Genomic DNA, 27,976 nt, shown 5'->3' on the forward strand with positions numbered 1-27,976 from the left:
TCATACACAGCCAGAGATCATAGAACCAAAGCAGGTTCAGCAGTCACAAATAGGGGGTCAAGGGATTTGGGGACACATAGGTCACATAGGCAAACACAAAGTTATAGGAGCACTTAAGTACAGAATCAGCAGCATGCTAAAGGGTTAAGGAACCTCAGAATTGATACAGAATCAGGTCACTTAAAGATAGACAACTACTTTCATAGATCATTAGTAACGGAGAGTCGTATTGGGGTACACTAGAAGGAGATAACACTTCATAAACATGTTGAGTCTATAACTATTTATTTATTAATAGACTAATTTGTAAATATAAGTTCAGTTGAGACCCATAGTTGTGGACCAATAGGGAGGCCTAACACCTTTCCCTCGAGCTCATTTCAAGCCCTTACCCTAATCTCTAGTAATGCAAACCAATCCAAGAGTTAATAGCTCTAGGTGCCCCAACGCACCATAACCTGTTAGGTGGCGACTCTTCAAATACTCAATCCCAAAAGGAAATGAGTTATTACCCCCCATGAATGTCGAAACCCGGACTTCTCTACGCAGAGGGAAAAAAGGGGGTGCAACAGTATCTGTTGTCAAGGATTGATGATCTGTTTGATCATCTTCAGGGTACCATGTTTTCTAAGATTGACTTGAGATCTGGCTACCATCAGTTAAAGATTAGGGCATCCAATGTCCCTAAGATAGCTTTTCGTACTCGGTACGGGCATTATGAGTTCTTAGTCATGTCATTCGGGTTGACAAATGCCCCAGCAGCTTTCATGGACTTGATGAACCGAGTGTTCAAGCCTTATTTGGATTCTTTCGTGATTGTCTTCATTGATGATATTTTGATTTACTCCCACAGTAGGGAGGAGCATGAGCATCATCTTCGAGTCATTCTTCAGACTCTAAGGGATAGTCATATGCTAAGTTTTCGAAGTGTGAGTTTTGTTTGAGTTCGGTTGCATTCTTGGGTCATGTTGTATCAGCAGAGGGTATTCAAGTAGATTCTAAGAAGATAGAGGCAGTCAAGGACTGGCCTAGACCCACATCAGCTACAAATATCCGGAGCTTCTTAGGTTTGGCGGGCTATTACAGCCCCGATGACCAGGTTGACCCAGAAGGGTGCCCAGTTCAGGTGGTTGGACGAGTGTGAGGCGAGCTTCCAGAAGCTCAAGACAGTTTTGACTACGGCGCCGGTGTTAGTTTTGCCCACAGGTTCAGGGCCATAAACAGTGTACTGTGATGCATCGCGTATTGGACTTGGTGCGGTGTTGATGCAGAATGGCAAGGTTATTGCATATGTTTCGCGACAGTTGAAGATTCACGAGAAGAATTATTCAGTTCATGATTTGGAGTTAGCAGCCATTGTTCACGCACTGAAGATTTGGAGGCATTATTTATATGGCGTGTCGTGTGAGGTGTTCACGGATCACAAGGGTCTGCAGTATTTATTCAAGCAAAAGGAGCTAAATTTGCGGCAAAGAAGGTGGTTAGAGCTATTGAAGACTATGATATCACCATCTTATATCATCCGAGAAAGGCCAATGTGGTGGCTGATGCTTTGAGTAGAAAATCAGCCAGTATGGGCAGTCTTGCATATATTCCGATCAGTGGGAGACCGCTTGCCTTGGATGTTCAGGCTTTGGCCAATCAGTTCGTAAGGTTGGATGTATCTGAGCCCAGCCGTGTACTATCTTGCACAGTCACTTGTTCATTATTATTTGAGCGTATCCAAGATCAGTAGTATAATGATCCTCATTTGTGTGTTCTTAGGGACACGGTGCAGCACGGAGGTGCCAAGCAGGTTACATTGGGAGATGATGGAGTTTTGAGGATGCAAGGTCGTATTTGTGTGCCTAATGTGGATGGACTTCGAGAGCTGATTTTAGAGGAGGCCCATAGTTCCCGGTACTTTATTCATCCGGGCGCCGCTAAGATGTATCAGGATTTGCGACAGCATTATTGGTGGAGGAGGATGAAGAAGGATATTGTTGCATATGTGGCTCGATGTTTGAATTGTCAACAGGTAAAGTATGAGCATCAGAGACCTGGTGGTTTGTTTGAGAAGATCAAGATTCCTAAGTGGAAGTGGGAGCAGATCACTATGGATTTCGTTGTTGGACTCCCACAGACTCGGAGGAAGTTCGATGTAGTGTGGGTTATTGTTGATAGGCTGACCAAGTCAACACATTTCATTCCTGTGGCAGTCTCCTACTCTTCTGAGCGGTTGGCAGAGATCTATATCCGAGAGATTGTTCGTCTCCATAGTGTGCCCATGTCTATTATTTCAAACCGAGGTACGCAGTTTACCTCACGTTTCTGGAGGGTAGTTCAGCTAGAGTTAGGCACACGGGTCGAGCTGAGCACAGCATTTCATCCCCAGACGAACGGACAGTTCGAGCGTACTATTCAGATTTTGGAGGATATGCTCTGAGCTTGTGTTATGGACTTTGGAGGTTCGTGGGATCAGTTCTTTCCTTTAGCAGAGTTTGCCTACAACAACAGCTACCAGTCGAGCATTTAGATGGCTCCCAATAAAGCACTACATGGTAGGTGGTGTCGGTCGCCGGTTGGATGGTTTGAGCAGGGAGAGGCTCGGTTTTTGGGTACGGATGTAGTGCAGGATGCTTTGGACAAGGTGAAGATCATTCAGGATAGACTTCATACAGCTCAGTCCAGGGAAAAGAGTTATGCCGACCGTAAGGTTCGTGATGTGGCATTCATGGTCAGTGAGCGGGTGTTGCTTTGGGTGTCGCCTATGAAGGGCGTGATAAGAATTGGGAAGAAGGGCAAGCTAAGCCCTAGGTTCATTGGTCCTTTCGAGATTCCTGATCGAGTGGGAGAGGTGGCTTACAGGCTTGCGTTGCCGCCGAGCTTATCAGCCGTGCATCCAGTTTTTTATATGTCCATGCTTAGGAAGTATCACGGAGATCCATCCCATGTGTTAGATTTCAGCACTGTCCAGTTGGACAAGGACTTGTCCTATAAGGAGGAATTGGTAGTTATCCTAGACCGGCAGGTTTGTCAGTTGAGATCGAAGAGTTTTCCTTCTGTTTGTGTTCAGTGGAGAGGTCAGCCTGTTAAGGCATCGACCTGGGAGTCCGAGTCCTATATGCGAAGTTGATATCCCCATCTCTTCTCTGACTTAGGTACTTCCTTTCTATGTCCGTTTGAGGACGAATGGTTGTTCTAGAGGTGGATAATGTGATGACCCAAAAGGTCATCACTTGTTTTACAAGTAAATCCTGTGTTCTGAGGCCTTAAAATCTTTCCTTGTCTTACCTCGATTTGCGTACACAGTCCGGACGTGTTTCCGGAAATTTTTTATGTGAAAACTAAGTGAAATAAGGAAATTGACTTTTAAAATTGAATAAAATTGACTTTGGTCAATATTCTTAGTAAACGGACCCGGACCAGTGACCCTACTATCTCGTAGGATCTGTAGTAATATTTGGGACTTTGGCATATACCTGGAATTGAATTCTGAGATCCCAAGCTCGAGAAATAAATTTTTAAAGAAAATTATTTTCTGAAAATATAAGAGTTTTTGGAAGTGAAAAGATGTTTGAAAATTGATGGTATCGGGCCCGTATTTAGGTTCCGGAGCCCCGTACAAGTTTGAAATAATAATTAAGATGAATCTATGAAGTTTGGTAAGAATCGGAGTCCGTTTAGTATGAATCGGAGTCCGTTTAGTATGAATCGGACCCTTATTTGAGAAAAAATGGAAATTTGATGCTCTTGGGTGATTTCATGAATTTGAGGCTTAATTCATAGTTGTTGAAGTTATTTTGATGATTTGATCGCACGAAGAAGTCCGTATGATGTTTTTAGGTTAGGGTGCATGTTTGGGTTTGGAGCCCCGAGGGCTCCGGTAAGTTTTGGATAGGCCACTGAGTGAAATTTGACTTAGGAAAACTGCTGGTATATTGCAGGTCTACAGCCTCGCAATTGCAAGCTCGCATTTGCAAACACCCATCGCATTTGCGAAGACTGGGCTGGGTAGGGAACCTTCGCATTTGCGAAGCTTATGTCGCAAATGCGACCTTGACAGGCACCGCAATTGTGAACATTGTTCGCATTTGTGAAGAAAGCAGAGATAGGCCATCCTTCGCAATTGCAAAGCTTTGGCCGAAATTGCGAGTTCGCATTTGCGAACATCCCATCGCAAATGCGATATGTGCGTCTGTGCAAATTATAAATTAGCCGAAAATTCTTCATTTTTCAAACTTTCTCAAAACCTAAACTCTCTTGGACGATTTTCTAAAGAAAAGTTCTTCTCCAAATCGATTGTAAATCATTTCTCACTCATTTTCTTTAATCTATAAGATCTTTTCACATGATTTCAATTCAAAATCAAGGGTTTTCATGGGGGAAATTGGGTGTTTTGGGTAGAACTTAGGATTTTTAATTTTTGGGGATTTGGACCTCGATTTGAGGTCCGATTTCAAAATAAATTATTTATTTGGGTTCGTGGGTGAATGGGTAATCGGGTTTTGGTTCGAACCTCGAGTTTTGACCATGTGGGCCCGGTGTCGATTTTTGACTTTTTGGGGAATCTTTATAAAACCGATTTTCATGCATTAGAATTAGTTCATTTAGCATTTATTAATATCGTTAAGTAAATTGTGGCTAGATACAAGTGAATTAGTGGTGGAAACAAGAGGTAAAGCGATAAGTTGAGGCTTGAATTGTGTTTGTGGCATTGAGGTAAGTGTTTGGTCTAACCTTAAGCTTGAGGGAATAGGTATTGTGCCTTATTTCCTATATGTTAGTGTAGTATACGACGTATAGGTGTGGTGACAAGTATCTATACGTCGGTGTCAAGCATGCTCGTGAGTCTTAAATTGTAAATGTTGTATCTCTTAATAAGTACTAAAGTTGCCTAAATTGTTGATTATCCATGTTGAGCAAGATTTATGATTGTTTTCTTGGTATTTGGTTATTGTTGAGCATTGGCTCTAGTTGAGGTTCAATTGTAAGGTTGATTAGTGGTGCAAGTTTGGTTATAGTTGATTCCCTTGTCGGGATGTATTTAATTCTTATTGTTGATTCCCTTGCCGGGATGTATTTATGCTTATTATTGATTCCCTTGCCGGGATATTGTTGTTGCTATTATTTGGGTGAGGAAAGAATGATAAAGCACGAAGGGTGATATCATGCACATTCATATCTATGCGTTTGGTGAGGAAAGAGTAATAAAACACGAAGGGTGATGCCGTGTACATGTTTATTGATATTGATGCATATGGTGAGGAAGAGAGATAAAGCACGAAGGGTGATGCCGTGCACATTTTCACTACTTGATTGCATTGGTGAGGAATGAGAGTAAAAGCACGAAGGATGATGTCGTGCACTCATTTCCTATTTATTTTGATTTCTTGCTGCTTTGGTTCGAGTACCTTAATTGTCTTATTCCACTATCACTGTGATTTATTATGTTGGTATTTTCCTCCATAGCATGTTACCCTTTCCCCGTTACTTCTGAATCACTTTTATTACTATTTTCCTGTTAGATACTGTTTAGCTGCAGGTTATTGGTTGTTATGTCCTAGCCTCGTCACTACTTTGCTGAGGTTAGGCTCGACACTTACCAGCACATGGGGTCGGTTGTGCTGATACTACAGTCTGTGCTCTTTTGTGCAGATCCCGGTACTGGAGCATACAGACCTAGCTAGGGGTTGCTACCTTCAGTCCACCAGGATACCCGAGGTAGTCCTGCAGGCGTCCGCAGGCCTTGGCGTCCCCTCCCTATCTAGTTTTCATCTGTTCTTTACTATTTCAGAGACAGACATGTACTATTCTTGTTCAGACTTTATTTGTAGTTTTCTTAGACAGACCGTGAGATTGTGATACCAGTTCTGGGTAGTATATGTTATGGATTCATATTGATGTTAGTTAAATTGTTAATTTTCATTCTTTCGCTCTATTAATTTCCGTTGTTTATAAATGTTAAATTATAATTGTTAATGGATTAAAAAATGAAAAGATTAAGATAAGTGGCTTGCCTATCTTTTACTAGTAGGCGCCATCACGACTCTCGAGGGTGGAAAGTCCGGGGCGCGACATATATATATATATATACTAGTTTTAGGATACGCACGTTGCACGTGTATTTTATCAATGAATATAAAATTTTAAAACTCACATAAATATATTAAACTATGTAATTTAGTTGTCATATAATTTTTTCTAAAAAGCAAAAGCTCTTGAAATGATTAATATTGATCCTATTTAGTGCCAACTTAAAAAATAAAAACTATATCACCTGACAAAGAATTCTAATGCATCATTGATAATCTAAAATATAATTTAATCACTTATACATACTATTCGTATCCTTAACATTTCTAATCTTCATGTAATAATTATATTATTCCAAAATATTCATGTATTTCTTTTTTCAAATTAGTTATAGATTCAAGTTTGTAAACTTCAAGTACAGTTTCTGTTAGTTCATGTTTAGCTCGTCGTGATAATTAACTAAAGTTTCAGCTTTTCAACATAATCACTTGTCAATTTGGTTGCCCGTTTGTTTGAGTTAGCGGTATTAGTTAGTCGTTTGTTAGTGTGAATCAATGATGTTAGTCTTCTCTCGGTGATTCTTAGTTTAGTCATCTATATGTTCGAGTTAGCCATATTACTTCATCCCTCAGCTACTGATTCTGTCAACTACGTGTAGTCACTTTATTGGTTTAGAATCGAGTATATTAGTTTGAATTATTATTTTTCAGGTTATTCAGATTGTGTTTTAGATTCAATTAGTTGATTAATATGTTATCCAGATTTTGGCTGTTTTTGTTGCATATTAGTTGTATGTCAAGCTTTGCAGCTGTAGATACATGCTAATATTTTGACTGAAGCAATGTAAAAAGTTGATCTTTTAGCAGATTATTATGCAAAAATGTAGATTGTCAAACATGGGTTTTATTTGACAAGAAATGTGGTCTAGGGTTAGATCCCATGTATTTCAATTTCTTGCTTGTGGTAGTTCAAACCTTGCTTAGGTTAGAATTGCAACGACACTGAGTAGATTAGCATGGTCTGTGCCCAAGGATGATTTGCATTGATCGAGTAATGGTCCAAATTTGTACTAAAAATTGCTTAGATTAAGAAATTATCAGAAAATGTTCAATGAGTGATTTAACGTTGTGGGCATGGTATGTTGATTGAATAATGAGAGTTATGGTGCTGGTTATATATCTGTAAATGACTTTTGTTTTCCGGAATCATAGAGATTATGGGTTTCTGCTGTTATGAAGGAATTGTCTTGACTGTTATGTAACATGGATTTCTGAATTTTGCTTTGGTAAATTACAGGAAAGCTTATCATCATTGCCAACAACTGCCCTCCACTCAGAAAGTCTGAGATAGAGTACTATTCTATGCTGGCTAAGATTGGAGTCCACCACTACAATGGAAGTAAGTACATTCTTTGTTTGTATGGTTTTAGATACTTGAACCTTCTTTTGGTGCTGTTGAAATATTTTTAATTATAGTTGACTGTTTTGACTGTGTGAATGTTAATTAATACTAGGTTACTTTCGTTTTTCAAAATGTTGAGAATGTTCTATTAAAGTTCCATGTGATGACTGCTTAGTAAAAGAACATATGCCTTCTTTGATTATGTTCAGTGTGTGTAAATGTGCCAGGTTTCAGTCAGCTCCTAAAGAATCTCATCTGACTGTTGTAAAGAGAATCATTTGATATCTCATTAGGACTGTCTCCCACGGACTATGGTATCCTTGCTCTAACTCTTTTAAATTAGAAGGTTTTTCAGATGCTGACCTTGCAGGTGATAAGGAAGATAGAAAGAGCACAAGTGGTACATGTCAATTACTTGGAAAGGCTTCGATATCCTGGAACAGTAAAAAATAAGCATCGGTTGCATTATCTACCACTGAAGCTGAATACATTGTTATTGGACAATGTTGTGCACAATTACTATGGATGTCCCACAACTAGGTGACTATGAACTTTCCTTTAAACCTACATAAATTTTTTGTGATAATTCAAGTGCTATTTGTCTTTCAAAAAATCATGTGCATAATTCTAGAGCAAAGCATATAGATATCAAGCATCATTTTATTAGAGATCATGTTCTTAAGGGAGACATAGAAATATCTTTTGTTGGAACAACTGATCAGTTAGCAGATATATTTACTAAGCCGTTATTAGAAGATAGATTTTGTGTTTTAAGAAAATTACTTGGCATTACTTGCTTGAATAATAACATGTAGGACTTATGTATAATATGGTTACTTTTGTAGGTTTAATAATTGTCTTTTACTCTTGCATTAATTACGCCTCCGTTTTCCCTCTCTTTTCCTCTTCTTTCACATCAGTTCCGTCGTTCAAAGTTGGAAAGCCAATCATCACGTCTATTCGACTGACGCCTTTTCCTTTTCTGTACTCAACTGTCAGAAGGTTCTCTTCTTAAGGCGGAGATCTCTTTTCAATCACTCTCATCCCTATCATCTAGAAAACCCTTCTCCAAAGCTTTGCTCAAACCACTTTCCTTCAATGACCAAACAACCCAAGAACTCATCCGCTTCCACCAGATAAAGTACCCGCTCCAAAGCAAAACCCCCTTCTATGCCCCCAGAACAAGTAGACCTAGGGTCCGACCACTCTGAGGGTTTCGCTTCTTCGCGGGGAAATTTGTCTGATCATTCTCAATTTTTAGGAGAAAAAGCTCTAGGAAAATGACCCATGGAAAACCCCCTTGTTTCCTCTACTCCAAAGAAATCCAAGATCGATATTTCTGGCTCTCTAGAATCTGACCTGAATTTCTAGGATTCTCCAAACAGGGATTTCTTCATTGCCTTGAAAGACAAGCTCATTGCTCATGGAAGGGTAGTCAACCTTGACGACATAGAAGCCCTAAATTGTAAGGTAAAAAATCTCTTTGTTCATCAAGGATGGTCTAAGTTCCTCTCTATTCCTCCGCCTAAGGTCTATGAACCCCTGGTAAAAATGTTTTATGCTAATCTTCGCTCTAGTAAACCTGATAGGTTGGAATCCTTAGTGTTAGGTAAGCGTATTGTTCTTTATTGTGCCTTGTTTGATTCGCTCTTTCAATGTAAATGTTCTGGTTTTCCTATGCTTTTCAAAAATACCTGGCCCGATGATTTTGAAATTTTCTTTGATTAAGCTAAACAGTGTATTGCTGAGTATCCCTCTGAATCCCTTCCCAACCAGTTAGGCCCCAGTGATGTTAGTTTCAAAACTCGAGTCCTGGCTCACATTGTAGCAACTACTCTGCTTCCCCGCACTGGTTTCTTTTTCACCTTCTCTCAAAGAGACACCTTCTTAGTATACTGCCTTGTGACCAAACTCAAAGTCAAGTTATCCTCTTAGGTCATTAATTTCATGATTGAAAGTGCAGAAGATCCCACCAGTCTACCCTATGGCATGGCCATCACTCACATCCTGGAAGCTCGCCAAATTTCCCTGTCTGCTTATCCCTTTATCACTGTTTCAAAATCTTACAATTCTAGAGCTTTTGCCAGTATGGGATATGTGAGTGTGAAGGGCTCCTGGGTTAAGAAGCACGAAGGTGATGTAAAGCATGTTCCTATATATCCCAAACCTAAACCCTCTGCCTCTCATCCCAGCCCTGGTAATCCTGATCTTGGTGAGAAGCTTCGTGCCATTGACATTCAACTCTCTGAAATCAAAAATCTTCTCACGGCCACTCAGTCAACTGTTGGTGACATTCATGTCATCTCCAAAGAAACAAGGTCTGATGTGTCCGAGATAAGAGTTGTCGTTCTCAAAGTAAGGGAGAACGCTGTCAAGGCTTTTAGGGAAATTCATGACAGGTTGGATGGAGTGAGCATCTCAGCCAATGCTAGCTTTGAACAACTAAAGGAGGTCATCTGCAACACTCTTACCTAATGTGATTGCTTAAGATAAATTTTTTTTGATGTGTTGTTTTTGGGTTGTTCACTCAGCCATTGGACAATTTTTGTTTCTGTTTTGTTCTGGTTTTTTCTTTTTGGACTATAACTCTGCTGCATAATGCTATATATTCTGTTTTAATTCGTGGTTTGTTCTGTCTAGTCCCTCTTTGCTGATGCCAAAAAGGGGGAGAAGAGTATATATATTTGTATACAGGTATAGTTGACTCAAGGGCAAATGTACGCTAGCATCCTTTACGGCAGGAGTCGACTACAACATCTATAATCATGGACTAGTCAACTGCAGGAACTGAGGGGGAGTACCATGCACCTGTAAACTGCATACATTGAGGGGGAGTAAAACACAGGGAAGCCAACTATTGTTTATACATATATATTATTTTGTCATCATCAAAAAGGGGAAGATTGTTAGATCTTATTTTAATGATGCAAATAATATATTTGTGCAGGAAATCTGGACAACCATTCAAAGATTGAAGAAATCAATTAGAGAAGATCAAAGAATCAAGGAGTTACTATAAGATTGAAGAGATCGATCAGGAAGCTTAAGGAAAGAAATCAATCAGCAAAGATCAGGAAGATCAATGGACAGCTACGATGGAAAGATTCAAACAAGCCTAAACTTAAGGCATCAATCAAGTCCAGCACATTAGCATCGAAGATCCTGAACTCTTGGATTGGCGAAATCACTGATAAAGGAACGTATGGATTGAGTTACAAAATTGACGGAATATAGGCGCGATTAAATGAGGAAGCAATCAATCATGAAGATACTGACGGAATCAAGGGACGCAATTAAAGAAAGACGAAATCACAAAAGATACAGATGGAATCAATCATAGCTAAACTCAAGGAATCAGATAAATCAAGATCTCACTGCATATTCATCAAGTGTCTAAATATAGAAGATCAAGATTCCAAGTTCAACAGAGCTGTTGAAGAACAACTTTATTCTTGGAAAGAATCAATCTCTTTCCAAGGATCAAATCTCTTGGATTGGCAAATCTCTCCAGAATTCAAGCCTCTCTCTCAAAGTATTTAAACCTGTAATCACACCTAGCTAGACATACTTTGATCGAACCAAACACCCTCTCTTTATTCTACTGCAAACAAACATTGTAGCTCTTTACGACCTGTTGTGTAACAAGTTAGAGAAGAAAGAGAGATCAACACTGGTGAGACATTGTATCAAAAGAGACGAATGATATATGAACTGAACTATCACGTCATTTCCATTATACTCGAAGAAACGCATTCATTAAAGAGAATTCCCTTGCAACCCAAGGGGACTGCACTAGGATTCACATTGAATCCGAACCAGTATAAAAATTTCGGTGTCTTTAATTCCTGCATTTACTTTCTTAATCCTATATTTTGTTATTACAACTGTTAGTTTATTTCATCTAGTCGACTAATTGAAAAACGAGTCAACTAATAGAGATTAAGTTTAAAAATATACAATTTACCCCTTCCCCTCTTGTACTTTCAAGGATTGCTCAGTTTAACATGACTGCGTGTCACGTATTGCATTGCTCCTGCATACCCTGCTCAAATTTATGGTTGAGGAGATGTTGTGGGAAGGATACATAACGGTAAAAAATTATCAATACCAAGTGTTTAAATCAAATCATATCAGTTTACCATGATTAGATGACTTATAAGGTAAGGATATACATTAGCTAATCATGGCGAAGTTAGCAAAGTGTATGTACAAACACTTGACATGTGTGTATTGATTTGACGTAAACACTTGTCTCGGTAAGTTTTTTCCATTACTGAACTCCCGTGCATTCTTTTCTTTTCCTTAATAATTATTTTTTGAGGTGTAATTGACCCCCGTCAAAATATTACCAAATCATAACAAATTAAGACTCCTAGAGTCCTAAGACCTTAAATTCTAGCCGTTGCCAAAACAAAAGTGTCGTAATTTTTTTCCTTAATTAATTATAATTATGTTTGGTGTACCACAAACTCTAACTAAAAACAAAAACATCTCCATTATCTTCCAAAAAGATCAAGGATTTCAAGAATTACCCATTCTATGGACCACCACCCTCTATCTCAACCCGTGGATCCACCGCCGGAGCCCACTCGCGACACCATGGCTACCGAAATTCCACCGGAATCTTCAAACTCCGGCGGCGTTATGAAGAATAAAACGAAGAAGAAGAAAAAGAAGAATAAAGCGTGCGTCAATGATCCCTTTGACCCTCATGCTTCTTCCGCTGCCTCCTATTCATCATCATCTTGTTCTACGACGTGGTTTTCTCAAAGGGGTATTAGGGTTTCGGCAAGTCGTCGGAACCCTAGAGTGGTAATTGGGGCCGGCAGGCAGAAAAGTGATGAGAATGTTGAAGCCCTTGCTCTCCCTCTCGGCATGTCTATTGCTGCTGTTCTTGCTCAGGTTCCTTTTTTTTCTTTTTCTTTTTTTGGAATTGTAAAATGTAGTTCCTTTCTTTTAATGTCCGTGGTGCTTGCTAGTATCCTAGTTATATCTATTTATATTTAATTTTAGCAAACTTTTGAACCTTTAGAATGCAAAAAGAATCTGTCTTTTATGTGAAATTTGTGAACCTTTAGGATGCAAGATTCAATTTTATGTGAATTTTATGCTATTGTTGAGCTTGGGATTGATTTGTAGCTGGTAGTATTCATATTTTTTAATGGCGTTTCTTGTGTTTACTAAATACTGTGATTTGTAATTGTGGATGGAAATTATTTTATTTCTTTTTAAGTACATTGTTCGATTACATGGAAAAGCTTCAGTCTTTTTCGTGAAAGTTGTATTTTTTGTTTCGAAAGAAGTGATCTTGATTTTGAGATTGAAATCTAGCTGGCAAAGATGCTATATCAGTTATTTGTGCTTCTTGTTGTTACTTCTTTTGGCGATGATTTGGAATTACAGTTGGATATTCTTGAATTTTCTAAAGTTATTAGAAAATGTGTTGAGACTGAAAGGAGGTGTGTGGAGCTGCTATGTTGCACTGGTTTATTTTGAAGATCATGTTTCCTTTTTGTGTCGTGGTGTATCCTTTTTTTTAATCTTGAAGATCATGTTTCAACCATTTTTGTATATTTCTCTATCATTCAATAGGCTTGATTTTTGTATATTTCTGTATCATTCAATAGGCTTGATAACTTGTTCATAGTCATATGACCTCACAATAATGTATTTTCTAGAACGAGTTTCGGACAAGATTGTTAAAGCTGGCTCAACATTTGTGTAGTAAAATATCAAAAGCAGAACAGTCTAGGTTGTTATATCAGTTTTTTTAAATCCAAGATCCCCCTAGCTGTTCAACTTGCAGTATTGTTTGTTAAAGAAAAGAAAGCAACAAAACTATTACTAATTGGGTAAGATGGTTAGTTTTCGAGATACTGGAATATAGCTAGGACGACACAGTTTATAACTTTATATTAAGTTAGGAGCCTAATACTTCATTCTTCTGATAACAAGTCTTATTCTTTCTATCTACTAGTATGTCGTTTTTTCAGTTCTAAGATGGTATCATTCAGGTCAAGTGTAGCTATGATTGGAAGAAATAGAAAGTCGTTCATCGACTGTGTGTGCATTCTGCTAGAGGTCTTTAACATCTGAATCAATCTGGATCTTAAAACTAGTATGCTTAGCCGAACGGAGTGAAACTTCAGTTTATTACTAAGGTGGATATTGGTAGTTCTTATTTGGAAAAAGAAATATACTATTATGTTTCATCTTTTGTGAAGTTGACTCTTCATTTTTTGCATTCATTATATATTTTTCTTTGTGAATGCTAGTTCCATAATTTTGTATTGTAGTCATTATGATAAAACTAGGTATAGTTTTATATTATCTAGGTGGAGATGTATTGATCCCTTCTCAATCACCTGCATTGATACCCCAATGAATTTTGATTCTGTTCCTCTTCTTTTTGAGTCATAGTCTGCTTCGGTGGTCGTTGCTAAACCTGCTTCCACTCGATAGTTGTCCCCTGCCTATACCGTCAACCCTAAGGCTGCACACTTATAAATGTTAGATTTGTTTCATATTTCGTAACGCTGCTTTGCTGTATCTGTCGTAACACTAAATAGTGTTACTAGGTTGATTATCACTCTTTCTGCTCAAAAGTACCAATTGTATCTGGTTTTTGGATGGGAATGCTCTCATGATGCACGATGAGGGTAACATCTCTGATGGCCTCATCCTTTTTCTTTTTTATTCTTTGAACTTCCCTGTATTGTATATCTGTGATAGAAATGTGATATCCATTGTTGCATGTTTAGCTTTTATCTTTTCTCATGCTCCTATAATATCCATTTAATTCTGTTAAAATTAACTCAAAAAATTTCTTTCTTGAGGAATAAACTCAAGACAATACTTGATTTCTCATAAGCTGGCCTGTTACCACTATCGTAAAAAAAAGTTTATTTCTAATAACCCGTGGAGTTTTCTGAGCATGAGCTAATCAAAGATAGCTTTATCCTTATTCTTGAAATTGGCTCCTTCTGCAGTTCTGTTGCCATGTGGCTCAATCGACTTATCCCATCGTAATGACATGGCATCCATGCTTAGAATGTCTATTTAATATTTCAATGGAATGATTTTAGGAATTTGATGAGTAATTCGTTTTTAGCTTCTGAGTGTCTTGTCTTACTAGTTTCTTGGTCTCATTTTAAATTCATTCGCTCTGATCTTTAGAGATCTCTTCTTTCTTTTTGATTGTTTGGGAATCTCTTCTCTCTTCTGTGAATGCTTGTTGATATTGCTATTTCTGTTAATTTATCAACGACGTTTGAGCTCTCTCCTTTTTGTTTTATGATCATGACATCATAGAGTATTTTGATAAGCTTCATGGTATTTGCTTCAAAGAAATTACAATGATAATGATAACAACAACTACGACAACAACAACAAAGGAGGACGTGATACTCTTTGTTAGTAGCACTTATTGTCATTTAACTGGACGGTGTTACCTTTTAGATATAAGCTGCCTTTTACTACTAAAAGCCCTATAAACATTGTGTATTCTGGTGTCCATTTAATTCAAACATGACAGGTGCTTCACATTCTAAAGAATGAGTTTTGTCTTGTTTGATACTGCATCTTTGTGCTGCTGCAAAGTTGTCACCCTCCTTATCGCAGGAACTTAATATGTTGGTAGTCGCTCATGAGTTGTGACCATGTTTGTTATGTGTTTATAAGGATATAGTAAGTGTAGGCTGTTAATATAGCTTATGTTGCTTCGTTTAGGTTTTGGAAAGGAAAGATGCAGCCGGAGAAAAGATATCTGTGGATCACCTCTCAGAGGTATGAGATAAATTTTATGGACGAACAATTTTCCTTGAAGTGACGTGGGATTTAATAATGGTTTGCCCTTCGCAGAACCATATTACTATATATCAAAAAATGGACTTCAAGGGTGTTTTATCTCCTCTGTCCAAGTGAACTTCCTTACTTGATTGAATTTTAGATTACAACTATAACCTGCCGTCGTGGACATGTTTAAAACATCTCGTATTTCCTCAGAGAAATCATATGTGTAGATTTCATGATTTTATTTTCTGTCATTTTTCCCTCAGATTTGTACTTTGGCTGTCCGAGAGTCTTTGGCCAATGTAAGCAAAATCCATCTTCTCTCTCTTAAGCTATGGTTTGTCACTAATACAGTCAGCTCAACATAGTCACGATGTTAAAGCAGCAGACTTTCTACTTTTGGCTTGTTTTGGGAACAGGTCTTTGGTGACCAGTTTGAGTCTTTCGTGAGGAACTTTGAGAAATCATTTCGTAGTACATTGATGACTCTCAGATTAATCAGTGAGTCCTCTATGAACGATGGAGTACAGCAAAATCATTGTGCAGCGAGGACTTCTGTCTCAGAAAGATCTGTGCCTTTGATTTCCAACAGACTAGAAAATCTTACATGTGATCCTGACTTCAGCAAGTTTCAATCGGAGTCATGTCAGCAGAGTGCCATATCAGATAACGAACTGAGCAATCAAGAAGAGAGAAGTGAAGGTACATGTCTTGAATCAATAGGTCGGCAGCTTACCCTCTATGATAGGCAAGTAAGGCAGCAATTGGCTTCTGTTTCTTCAAGCATGATTTCATCCAATACAGAGATTAATCAATCTGTGAGTAGCACTTTGGAAAGATCTGTCATGGAGCAAGCTAGGTCGAATGACCTCAAGACATTTGAGATTGGTCTTACAATGAGGAAGTTGCAACTTAAAGAAAGGCAGCTGTCTCTCAGTTCTGATGCGAACCTTTTGGAGAGGGTCAAACTTTCATTTGGAATCTCTAAGACGTCCTTCAAAGCCGAAAAGTTTAAAAATCAAGTAGAAGACTTAAAACATGCTGAGTTGCTTAAAACATGTATAGACTGCCTTGTTGCTGGTTTATTTATCATGTTGGCGTGTCTTGGATATGGAACTTATGTTTTCTCTCACAAAAGAATTACTGAAGCTACAGCATCCTGCACACCTGCCATGGTAAGTGATGTCTGATTCTGAATTGCGATGATTTTGTTTATAGGGTTTCTTAAGAGTTCTAGTATAGTATTGACTCAAGCCAATTGCCTCATCTTCCCTTCCACATGGTTCTTTTAGAATCTGTAGATGGCAGAAACTTAGCAACAAAAAAAGAATGTTAACTCTTTTCCTGTTGCTACATCAAGTCTTTTTCATTGGTGTCAGTAGGGGGTGGCTGGAATAGATGTAACATGCATCATTTTCGTTTATGTCACAAGCTCATTTGAGTCCCTTGTTTATGCAAGTCCGAGTCAAAACGAAAGGTGTCAGGTACATGCATGCAGGAAGTTCTTGAATGAAAAAGCCCATTTTCAAGTTGGATGAAGGGTGGAAAAGAGGGGTAATGGTTATAGAATAATAAGGCACAATAAATATATTCTGTCTATATAGTTGCCAAGTGGCATATAGCTGGGAAAAAATGGTTTCTTTATACCAAATGCTGTCTAAAGATTTGTATTTTCTCTTTCTTTCACTTCCTTTGTTCTTTTTATATCTAACAAATTCACCTACTTAGGAGATGCACAAAAAGGGAAGGAACTTTTTTCTCAAGGAGACTTGTTGTCCTAAGAAGTCAATGTTATTTGCTATAGATGCTGCTTTTGGTGTTATTTCTAAAGCATGGACCCCATGGATGATAAATTAAATAGTTGGCCGTCTCGGTTTATCCATGTGTTGCCCCGTGTATAGCATTTATTTGCAATACCTATGCTAATGAAATGGACATCTTTTTCGCTCCAGGAGTACAAGTCGTCTTGGTGGATGCCAAAATCAATGTCAACTTTTAATTCAGGACTGCAACTTCTATGGTGTCAAGTTCAAGTTCTCAGTCGCATGCTATTTGGTGCGCTCATGATATTGGTTATAGCCTATTTACTACTCCAACGCTCTGCAATTTCAAACCAGACGATGCCAGTTACTTTCATTCTGTTGCTGTTGGGAGTTGGCTGCGGTTTTGCAGGGAAGTTTTGTATCGACACCCTGGGGGGCAGCGGATATCATTGGTTAATTTATTGGGAGACTCTGTGCTTGCTACATTTCTTTTCGAATGTCTGTATCTCGACTTTGTTCCTGATCCTTAACGAACCTGTCACTGTGTCAGAAAAGAGCACGAGGGATACAAGATTTCCATACTGGATGAGGAGATCTGTGTTTTATACCACATTACTTCTTTTTCTCCCGTTATTATGTGGTATGATGCCTTTTGCTGGCCCTAGTGAGTGGAAGGATCACTTTTCTTCACTGGTTCTGGACGCTTTTATAACTCCAGTTGAATACTAAAAGGGAGGGATTTCAGGCTTGTAGCCCTATTGGATGAACCACTGTGTTGATCAACGCCCATCGAGGAACTGTAGCCTAGTATCATCAATTATTACAAGATGAGCCTAAAATGTCTGGCTTAAGGGTGATTAGGTTTATGTTTACATGTAAAGTTATCTGTATCATTAGGGGCTGGCTGAAGATTATAGGCGAGAAGCCCTATTATTGGATGAAACACTGTTTTGATTTACGCCGGTCAAGGAACTTTAGCCTTGTATCATTAATTAGTAGAAGATGAGCGTTAAGTGCCTGGCTTAAGGGTGATTAGGTTTATTATATATACATGTAAAATTATTTGTATCATTAGAGGCTAGCTGAAAGAGCAAGATGAGGCCTTGTATCATTAGTTCTCCCTTATTTTTGGTTTATATTTTGGAGAAAGCAGGTTGAGTCTTGTAACATCATCTTGTGAAAATGCAGGATACAGTAGTACCAAAGAGCATCTTGTAGTTTTTTTTTTTTTTCTTTTTGTTTAAATTAAAGAAGTGTTGGTTTGTAGATTGTGTAGACTACTGGTACCAATGTTCTATGGTAAGTTTATATGCTTTTTCAGGATTTGTTGTATACCATATTATTGGAATCTATATGGTTTTGATTATTTAACTTGATGGGTCTTGGGTTTTGTTCTTCCATTCTGTAATTTTTATTCTTTTTGGACAGGACGGTAACACTAAAACAGTAATTACACCTGCCTTCTTTTCATGGATACAAATTTAGAGGGTGCTTCCCTCGTCAATAGACAAAAGGTTGATAATAATTATGAGGAAGCACTGCACCCCAATGTAAATCTATAAATAAAATGCTAACTTCATGGATAGATGGTTTTGGTAAAGGGCAGTCTGGTACACAAAGCATTCCGCATTCACACAGGGTCCGGGGAAGGATCGCACCCAATGGGTGTGATGTAAACTATCTATCCCAATATAAACATTAGTGGCTGCTTCAACAACTTGAACTATTTACATTGTTTTGGTACTTAGAACCATTTAGATGGCAAGTTTTCCTTCTATAAGTAAGGTTCCTTTATTTTGTATCTTTCTTTTTGGTGAGGATCAAACTTTGACACTTGCAAGATATTTAGTAGCATCTCTACCAATGACCACCCAATCCTCTAATGTTCACGTTACTTCCTACCTCATATTTTACCATTGCTTCTTTTTCTTTTTGGGTGAAGGAGGAGAGTGCAGTTTTTGAGTATTTGTACCTTGGATTTTAGCACTCGCTCCATTCCATTTTGTGATACAATATCCTTGTTAATCTATTCATAAAAGAATTATACTCGTGTATATTTAAAAATAATTTAACTTTAAATTTTTAATTACCTTTATTGACATACTTTATACCTACAGAAATTTTATAACATGTTTAACACCACTAGTTTTGAAAGTCAGTCTTTCTTTCTTGTTCAAAACATCATTTGCGTGATGTTTTCTATTACGGCTCGATATTTTTTTTCACTTTCCAGATACCCTAGGATTCAACCATTTTAGCCAACTTTCAAATCATGGATCTTTCTGTTCCGCAAGGATTTCCAGTCTAAAGAGACTCATTTGCTTATTTTAGCAGAGGGTTTCAGTGTACATATGTAGCCATAGCATAGCTGCAAATATTAGCAATATCTTCATCCCAATCAAAAATGCAAAAGGAAGCAAGCAGTTAAATTTGGTCCTGCTTAAGTATTAGCCATGCTCACATAAGTATCATATCAGAAGAAAACATCATCATGAGTGGATACAACATTCACTCAAGTTTATATGAAACTAAAAATTTATAGCTCAAAGTCGAACTGGGAACCAACTGTAATTGCAGCTCCTATTGTTCGTAGGGGTGAACATGATAACTAAAGCTTCAGCAGAAAAGGATTACATTTGTATCCGAAATGAGGAAAAAATTTCACAGTTAGCGAAGACAAGAACACGTTGCCAAAAATTTTTACTGAACTCTACCTATAAGGTTGAGACAAAGAAACTACATTTTGCTTCTGTGCATCTTCTACATCCTCAAATAGTTCCATAAATCCAAATGGTTGCTTCAAGGTACAAGCTTAAGTTGAGTAGTATGATTCCATCATGCAGCTCCAAAGTAGGCATCCAAAGGTACATGGTTCAACAATATAGTCACTTATATTTTTGATGCATCATTCAGAAAACTGTGTGAGCCTTTCCATAGTATCTGTTTATGAATGGAGACTGCAAAGAAAATTTGGAAACAAAAGAAAGAGGTGAGGACCACGAATTTTATCTGCAACATATCAAACAGTTAATAATCTATATTGAGTCTTAAGATAGATCTCATTTTAATGTTGTGTTACACTAAAGCAGCAATACAGCCTAAATCTTGAGGGTTCAACGCTCTCAATTTATCAGTTTCATCAAAAATCTCATACCAAATTGTGGGGAGCAGGGTTGCAGGGGAGGGCGGGGTCCAAACAATCTAACTAAACAATAGCTACGCAGCCATGAGGTCATGCATAGACCTATTTATACGAAACTTAAGACTACGAACAGAATACTAACCTTGACCTGAGATACATCAGGCGCATCAGGTGAGGGCATCGGATAAAATTTGTAAAACTTCATACTTTGAAATGCAGCTTTAGCTTCTTCGCTCATCTCCTGTATAGCTTTTTTCCTGGCTTCTCTCGCCTAAAACAAAGAAAATTATGAGTCATCAACATAAGCAAATCAAGCACTCTGGTATTGACACAAACCAACAGTTTTAACACGAAAAAAGATACAGGATTGCAACAAGAATCTCAAAATATACCTCTCGATTATTCTTCTTTCCTTCACGAACCTTCTCCTTCACAAATTCCTATAATGACAAAGATGATTCATTTAAGTTTTACAATTTTTTTGATAAGGTAAATATTTTACTGATGTACAATCAGTATTGTCATTTGATATCACAAGGAAGCGTTACCATAAATTCATCTTTTTTATCTGCCGCTAACTCCTCTGCCTCAACTAATTTGTCTGCCATTTCCTACAAATTTTGTCACTCAAGTTAATAGATGGTAAAATGGCTTGAAAATGGAACTATACACGGGCATATACAGATTGGTATGACTTGAAACTAGCAAAACTTGCAATACTTGAACCAATAGAGGAAAATGCTAATTCTCCTTTGTTTCATATTGCAAAATTTACCTCTTCAGTAAAATGAAAATTTTATCTCGCTAAATCAATTCAACTCAAGTATAAACTGTAACTATTTTATATAGAGCTTCGCCTCTCTCCTTGAATGGAATTCACGCCAACAATTCATATAACAAACTTGAACTTTATTTTATTTCAAACTTGATGCAGTATTCTATCAACTAATTACTTTGCTTCTTCACGTGTCAAAGTTTATAATCTTAAACAATTTCCAAACTTGATACAAGTTTGCCATTCAATCTACAAACGACTTTGGTAAGAAAAATGGCAACCCATAGGATGATTATTTTAAGCCTCTCGCTGGAACTGCTAAGAAAATAAAATTTGTCCGCTCTTACAGGTGTCTAAAAACATGGAATCATCATAAAGAAAAGCCAAATCAGAGAAAAGGCAGGATCTGCTCAGAAATGGCTGAGTGAGGTCCAGAAAGGTAAACGATTTTCTATTGTGGGTTCCAATGAGGAGAATTTTCTCCTTTCCATTTTATTCTAGTAAAATGGAGAAGAGAGAAGTTTGGTTTTGGTTGAAAACAAAGAATTTCTTAGTGATAGTTCAACAAAAAAAGAGAGTTTATTTCAAGGAATTGCTGGATTCTGTTCATTGTGTGTAAGCAAATGCTGCAACAGCAGAAATCATAAAGATAACATATTGAATTGGATAGTAGCAAATGTGCAAGTTAAACATTAAGATTTGTGACGATCCTTGGAGTTCATCAACGCTACTCAAATTTTTTAAACCTCAAAATCCAATCAAACTCACAAATATGGTATCTCAGCAAGAACCTCCTAGTTCTTTTTTTGAGAATGAACAAGAATCTCTGAGTTCTTGCAGTTTACTAAATTAGGATAAATGGAATTCAATTATGCAACAATCACACAAATATCGAATAGTTTCTTTTTTCAGCTGAACAAGTTTCTCTAAATTTAGGACATTAAAAGGAGAAAATGGAGAAGTTTCTTTTTATAGGAGAAATAGAGAAGTTTAAGCTGGTGGTCAAATGTCTTAAAGAGCTTCAACATATGAGGTCAACCACAGAACCAATTAAAGAGATTCTGAACAGCATTTTAATTTTCATTTGGAAAGAGGACGGCACCAAAAAGTAGACAGGTGGCAGGGAATAAAAAGAGAAGGGTTAAGCATACCTCTGGCTCATCAAATTCCCAATCAAACTCGCAAAACACCTGAAGCAAAACAAAGTCAAAACGTTCATAAAATTGTGAAGATCATGCCTATATGCCTATACTTCTCTTCATATAACCACTTATGAATCTAGCATACAATATTGCTCATGTCACTCCCAATTAATAACAATATCAAACCAAGAAAAGTCATCCTCAAGCAATCCCTTTTATGACACTATCATTGTGGAATAGCTATTGTATAGTCTACTAGTATTTGAAAGCTTACAGGCGGTTCTGTTGGGAATAAGATCTGCACGATGGTGCTCTGTTCAAGTTCATCTTCTGCAAATGGCTGATAGAAATCTGCCAAGAAAAGAAATGTCACAGAGACTTCTACCCAAAAACAGAACCCATCAAAGACAACTATAACGATTAAAAAACGTACAGAGCAAGGAAAGTTAAAGTTGACAGTTTATCGTCTCATTCACAAGTGAAAAACTGCAAAATAAACGGCAGAGAAAAATGTATGAAACTGAAGCACCAAGCTAGAATCAACTAATATAAGAAATCATTAGATATCATCTTCTCAAACAAACTTAAACCCACATATAAAGGCTAACATGCTTGATATTCAATTAAATAATTTTATGATGATTATCAGAAACATATTAATAATTTAACGATGACGTTTTACAACAGATCAAGTATATGTAAATACATTTAAAAAGAAAAAACTATCAGCAAATCAGACAGCAAAAAGTCAGTAACTAAAAGATTTTAGTTTTCTACGCATACTCAGTGCTAGCACACAGACAATGCAACTTTAAATTTCGATTTTTCTGAATTTAAATACAGTGACTTGTATCATTCAGCGATACAAAATTAAGCAATCCAGCCAAAAAGCTTCACTCAGAAGATAGTTTTCTCAAAACAGCTCATTAGAGATATATTAAAATTCATTCCAGAGACTCCCAGCCAGGGAGAAGCACAGCAGTACAGAGCCATGCCCAATAAGCAAGCCTTACCACAATTAGACATTACCCAATGCACCTTATACAAAGAAACATGTCCCCTCGGAATGAAGAAAAAGATAGGATAAGTGACCGACTCATCATCCTTACAAAGATAGAAGCAATTTGCTAACCTAAACCCTCTCCCCCTGTTGAATGTTATTCTAAAGCAAATTAGCCTGCAGTGCAACTATTAATCTCAGAGGTCCACATATCCTCCAAGCAAGTTTGAAAGGAAGCTAATCATCAAACTTGTTGCTTTTAGAAATGAGAATTAATGAGAAAGGCTTGATGCAGACCATCTTTACATGTTAATAACTCAAGTAGTTATGGACTAGCAAGTCCTTAGACCTGCTTCAGAACAACAAATGTGGGGGAGGGTGGGAAGGGAGTTACCTCTGAGGATAGATTCTGAAAGAAAGATATACGCGTCAATTATCATGATACTATAACAGAATCAACTAATCTCAGAAATTAATGCAGCATAAAGGTAAAACTTAAACTACGTTAATGATGGACACAAGGAAACAAATAAAGGGCTTAATCTCCATTGATATTGGAGTTATCTTACTTACAAGGTAAGCAATATTCAAACTTCTTCACTCGCTCCAGCTTCAAGTGTTTTAAACCAGCCCTGGAATAAAAAAGTAGAAAGATATTAATCACAGAAAGTTTTTCATTGTCTCCTATCACCTCTTTAACACGGAAGCATCATGCATCTTATGACAGTGAAAAATTCTCCTCAGATACCATACTGAGAAAATTGAGTGCCTAACAGACCAAATACCATCAGCCAAACCATCAAAGAAGAATGCAGGAGGTAAGGAAGCTGACCTTCTTTGAGTACACCTCAGAATAAAAATTTGGGATTTGAGTCTTTCAACTTGAGATTCCCTGTTGGTCAGCCAAAGAATAAAAGCAGCATCAGAAGCCAATATATAAAACAGTTACATAAGACATACAAGAGAGGCAACAAGAAAGAAAGTTAACTAAGGGACAATGCCATTGTTCCAAAGGAACGTATGTTGTTTGAAGCCAAAAAAGACATACATAAGACTTACAAGAGACAAAATGAGAATGAAATACCTATTTTCCAACGGTATATATGGAACCCAGTCCATTTTCATCTGTTTCATTGGCAGTATCTCTTCAGCTTCCCTTTGTACAGAGTTTATTCCAATTTTATCAGAAGGTGGAAAAGGAGATACAACCTGTTCAAAAGGAGGAATAAAAATGACAATGAAAGAGAGGAGATTATATGATGTATGCTTAAGGAAGAACAAAGAGTTTTTAACTAGCCTGCACATGAGGTAAAAGGATGTCAAGTTCTGAAATCATTTTACTTTTACAAAAAGCACAAAAGCTAGAACCATGGTAAGGTTCTTGTCCCCCCCCCCCCACAAAAAAAAGGGAACCATGGTAAGGGCACCTTAATAATACACTAGAAACCGTAGAAAGTCGATGAAGTCATCAGCAATTGTTATCTACTTCTTTTTCTGTCTCTCCTAGGTTTAGTCTCTCTCTCCGCAATGTTAATACTCTTCTATATGGCTCAGCCCAAGAAATTTAGTTACTCGAGTGTACAACCTTGTCACATTTTCAAACTTCTTAAGGTCACTAACAGTAAGGGGATGGGTTCAAAAGTAAATTCTTTGTAATCTCCATGCCATCCATTTCCGGGTGGACCAGACTAAAGCTATACGCTATACCCGACAAACAATATGTCAAAATGGGCCAAATTGAAAAATGCAGTCAATTTAACTTTTATGAGCAGTGAAGAATATCTAAAGAGAAGTTAAACACATAAGGTTAATAGTTCTAACTATTTCAATATAAAGCTAGATCTTAGAGACTTACAGCAACCACAACAGGTATACACGTCACTTTTGATTGGCCCTGAAAATAAACCAATTGTGCTGCAAAAACAAGAGAGCAGTTAGTCACGAAGCAAATTAATTGAGTCGATAAGAGGATATTAGTAGCGAGAAAGAAACAGAATAAGAAGTTGAAAGAATATGATCACCTATGCTAAAGAAAAAGTGTTTCAGAGTACATAACACAGAACTTCTTATTATGAACAGTATCAAATAACTAATCACAAATATTGACAGGAAAAGGACGGTAATCAATCAAATGTAGGGGTCAATTACCCATACATAAAATTATTAAGCAACACTCAAGTTAATAGAAATTTGAACATAGAAAATGGTGAGAAGATAAATATTCACTAAAAACATTGGCAGGAGAAGAAAAGAATGAATCAGCTGAAGGGGTCAATGATCCCCAGGTGAGAACTTGCATAGGAAGATTAGAATAAAGAGAAAGTTGAACATGAGAACATGACTATGCAAAAAGCATTGACGGAAAAAGAAGGGATAAATCAGCTGAAGGGGTTGAAGATGTCTAGGTGAAACTATATAGCAAGATTAGACACTAAACAGAAAGCTGAACCACATTGTAGAAGCATTGCACTTTCAAAGATCACAGCTATAAGTCAAGCTACTTGGAGCATATCACATGCATATGTCCATAGAATAAGTAAGGCGACAAGCTTCAGCTACCACTTACGTTCAGTACAACCAAAAAGATAGACTTTCTTTCCATGCAATTCTCCGCCTTCTTCAAATGCATCCTATCAGAAAACACACAAGACCTTTGAGTTATCTGGTCTCTTTTTGTTTGAATACTTTGCATGCAGAAACATAAGGCAGATAATGCACTTTCTTAATACAAAATTTTGTTGAATCAAAAAACGAACTGAAAATAACCAACTCACTTCGAGATTCGAGAAATTCCATTTGTATTGGTAAACCATGTCTATCTGATCCCACTGGCACCAAGGAAAAGAATAAATTCAAATTTCAGAAATTATAAGCAAGAAATTAAGTACCATAAACCAGAAAGCCATGCCAATGAATAATCCGAAAGCCGTTTTCAAAAAAATGAATAAACAGAAAACAATCAAATTCTAACCTCTGTGCCAACAGGAAAAACCTCTTGCCATAGATCTTCCTGCAAAATATACCAATTGAAACTGTAAGGAAGCAGGCAAAAGTATTATTAACTGTCTACAAGAGCAAGGAGGAAACTGCAAATCTTCTACAACAAAAGTTTAAACGAGTACAACTGCAACTATGAAGCTAAGCACAACATACTATCATCAAACCACTTAGCAATTCAAAGAAACATACCTACCCTATATTTTTAAAGGGAACAACAAGATTTCAGAAGAAGAAGGGAAAAAAAAAAGGACAGCCCGATAGACTAAGCTCCTACTAAGTGATGTGGGCAGAGTCCGACAAAAGGCCAGACCACATTCAGTCTATCTTACTTGAGCCCGTGACATCTTGGTCACACGGCAGCAACATTTACTGTTGCGCCAAAGCTCCCCTTTAAAAGATTACACAACATACCCCAAAAAATATTTAAGCAAATGTCCAAGTGAGCATTAAAAATTATCGGAGTACCAAACCACAAATGTAGTAATTAGTGCTTCAAACAATCCAACTTAACCTACATTATCAAAATAAAACAACCAATAAAAAGTAAATCAAACACTTAAGCTAAAACCCATATCATTACAATCATTCAAGAACGTTCAGCTATATGAATCCTCTCAATCCATTCCACTTTATTCAGGCTATTAACAATCATTGAACTACCAAAGCATAACATTTAGCAGTTTCAAGATTCAAGTTACTCAACATTATCAAAATGAAACAACCAAAATAATCCACAAAAAAGAGGGCAGGTAGCATATTACCAAATTACGCTTATCAGGGAAGTACTCAGTCCCAGTCTGAGGCTTAGCAATCTTGGCTCGTTTAGCTCCGCGCTTAACATCTTTGCTAGGCTCTCCTTCTTTGTCATTGTTCTTAGGCTCTTCTTTCTGAACAGATTCGCTTTGCTCCGCAGCTGATTGGGTTTGGGTTTGGGCTTGGGCTTGGGCGGGCTCACCATTCTTGTTGGTCGTTTCCTCGGTGGTTGCGGTTTGTTCTTGGCTACTAGCCTTCTCCTCTTCCTTGGACTTGCCTTTTTTGCCTCCTACTTCTCTAGCCTTTCTCTTCGTACCTTTCCTCATTGTTTATCGATTTTAAGGGTTGGTTATTTGAATTGGAGGAGGAAGAGAGACAATGGCGGAAAATAGAGAGAGGCGCTGAGGTAATAAGGAGGCAATTTGCGTGAAGGGGGGTGGGTAGCGCGTAAATCCAACGCGACCAAGCTGTCTTTAGTGGGAGGGAGATTGAAAATTTTGGTTTCTTTTTACGCTATTTGGTTTCCCCCCTTCTCAAAACTACATACAAGTACTCAGATTCAGGTTCTTGTAATTAACCCTCTTAACGACGCCCTAAAACATAATTAAAGGGAATTAAGACAATTAACTTAACCCCTTGTTTGGATGGTTGTTACCCGTTAGTATCGTATCCTATCGTTATTATAATTACAATATTTGTTTTGATTGTTATCTAAAATCCGTTGTATTGTATTGTTAAATTCATTATTACGTAACAACGAAAAGAGCCATTTTACGTAACGACCGATTTGGTGTGGTCGGATCGTTACGTATTTTTCTTTCCAACTATACCCTTATTTATTACTTATTAATCCTACTTTACCCTTTTCCTTATTTTATTATTTTAACTCCAAGTCCAACCTAAACCTACTGTCTTCGTTTAGTCTCCCGTAAGAATTTGGTTAGATTTGCCGCTTTTGTTTCTTATGGTTCTTCTATTGTTCTACTTTTTTTATTGCTAATAATTGTTAACTTTTTTCCTTGATTAGGTTTATGGGCTTGTTTTCAAGATACAAAATACAGGTACTTTTCTCTCCTTTTTTTTTTTGGTTAGTTATCATGTGTTTCAGTTTTTGTTGTAACTATATCCGGCTGTTTGAGTAGTTCATCTCCTACTATGTTGAAACTATGTATGATTATTTTGAAGATTCTTATT

At 37.4% G+C, this 27,976-nt stretch overlaps 2 protein-coding genes and 1 non-coding gene across 3 annotated transcripts; 2 read left to right on the forward strand and 1 right to left on the reverse strand.

Moving 5' to 3' along the window:
- The first annotated feature begins 6,978 nt into the window (after window positions 1–6,978).
- On the forward strand, window positions 6,979–7,083 carry LOC138869925 (U6 spliceosomal RNA). Its single transcript, XR_011400162.1, has one exon. It is a non-coding gene; the product is annotated as a U6 spliceosomal RNA (small nuclear RNA).
- A 4,791-nt stretch (window positions 7,084–11,874) lies between these two features.
- On the forward strand, window positions 11,875–18,360 carry LOC104235064 (protein CPR-5). Its single transcript, XM_009788740.2, has 5 exons — window positions 11,875–12,318; window positions 15,145–15,201; window positions 15,474–15,509; window positions 15,627–16,382; window positions 17,160–18,360. Exons 1-5 carry the CDS (start codon window positions 11,956–11,958, stop codon window positions 17,697–17,699), a joined length of 1,752 nt encoding a protein of 583 aa, XP_009787042.1. The 5' UTR covers window positions 11,875–11,955; the 3' UTR covers window positions 17,700–18,360.
- Window positions 18,361–19,399: 1,039 nt separating this feature from the next.
- Window positions 19,400–27,259, reverse strand: LOC104235063 (protein HEAT INTOLERANT 4). Its single transcript, XM_009788739.2, has 14 exons — window positions 26,791–27,259; window positions 26,001–26,039; window positions 25,804–25,857; window positions 25,596–25,659; window positions 24,885–24,943; window positions 24,114–24,238; window positions 23,862–23,921; window positions 23,603–23,661; window positions 22,304–22,380; window positions 22,039–22,077; window positions 20,661–20,723; window positions 20,505–20,552; window positions 20,255–20,383; window positions 19,400–19,927 (listed from the first exon to the last, which is right to left on the reverse strand). The coding sequence occupies exons 1-14, from the start codon at window positions 27,106–27,108 to the stop codon at window positions 19,880–19,882; spliced, it is 1,182 nt and encodes a 393-aa protein (XP_009787041.1). The 5' UTR covers window positions 27,109–27,259; the 3' UTR covers window positions 19,400–19,879.
- Between the last annotated feature and the right edge of the window lie 717 nt (window positions 27,260–27,976).

The sequence above is a fragment of the Nicotiana sylvestris genome, chromosome 5 (genome assembly GCF_000393655.2).
Source record: "Nicotiana sylvestris chromosome 5, ASM39365v2, whole genome shotgun sequence".
NCBI classification, from domain to species: domain Eukaryota; kingdom Viridiplantae; phylum Streptophyta; class Magnoliopsida; order Solanales; family Solanaceae; genus Nicotiana; species Nicotiana sylvestris.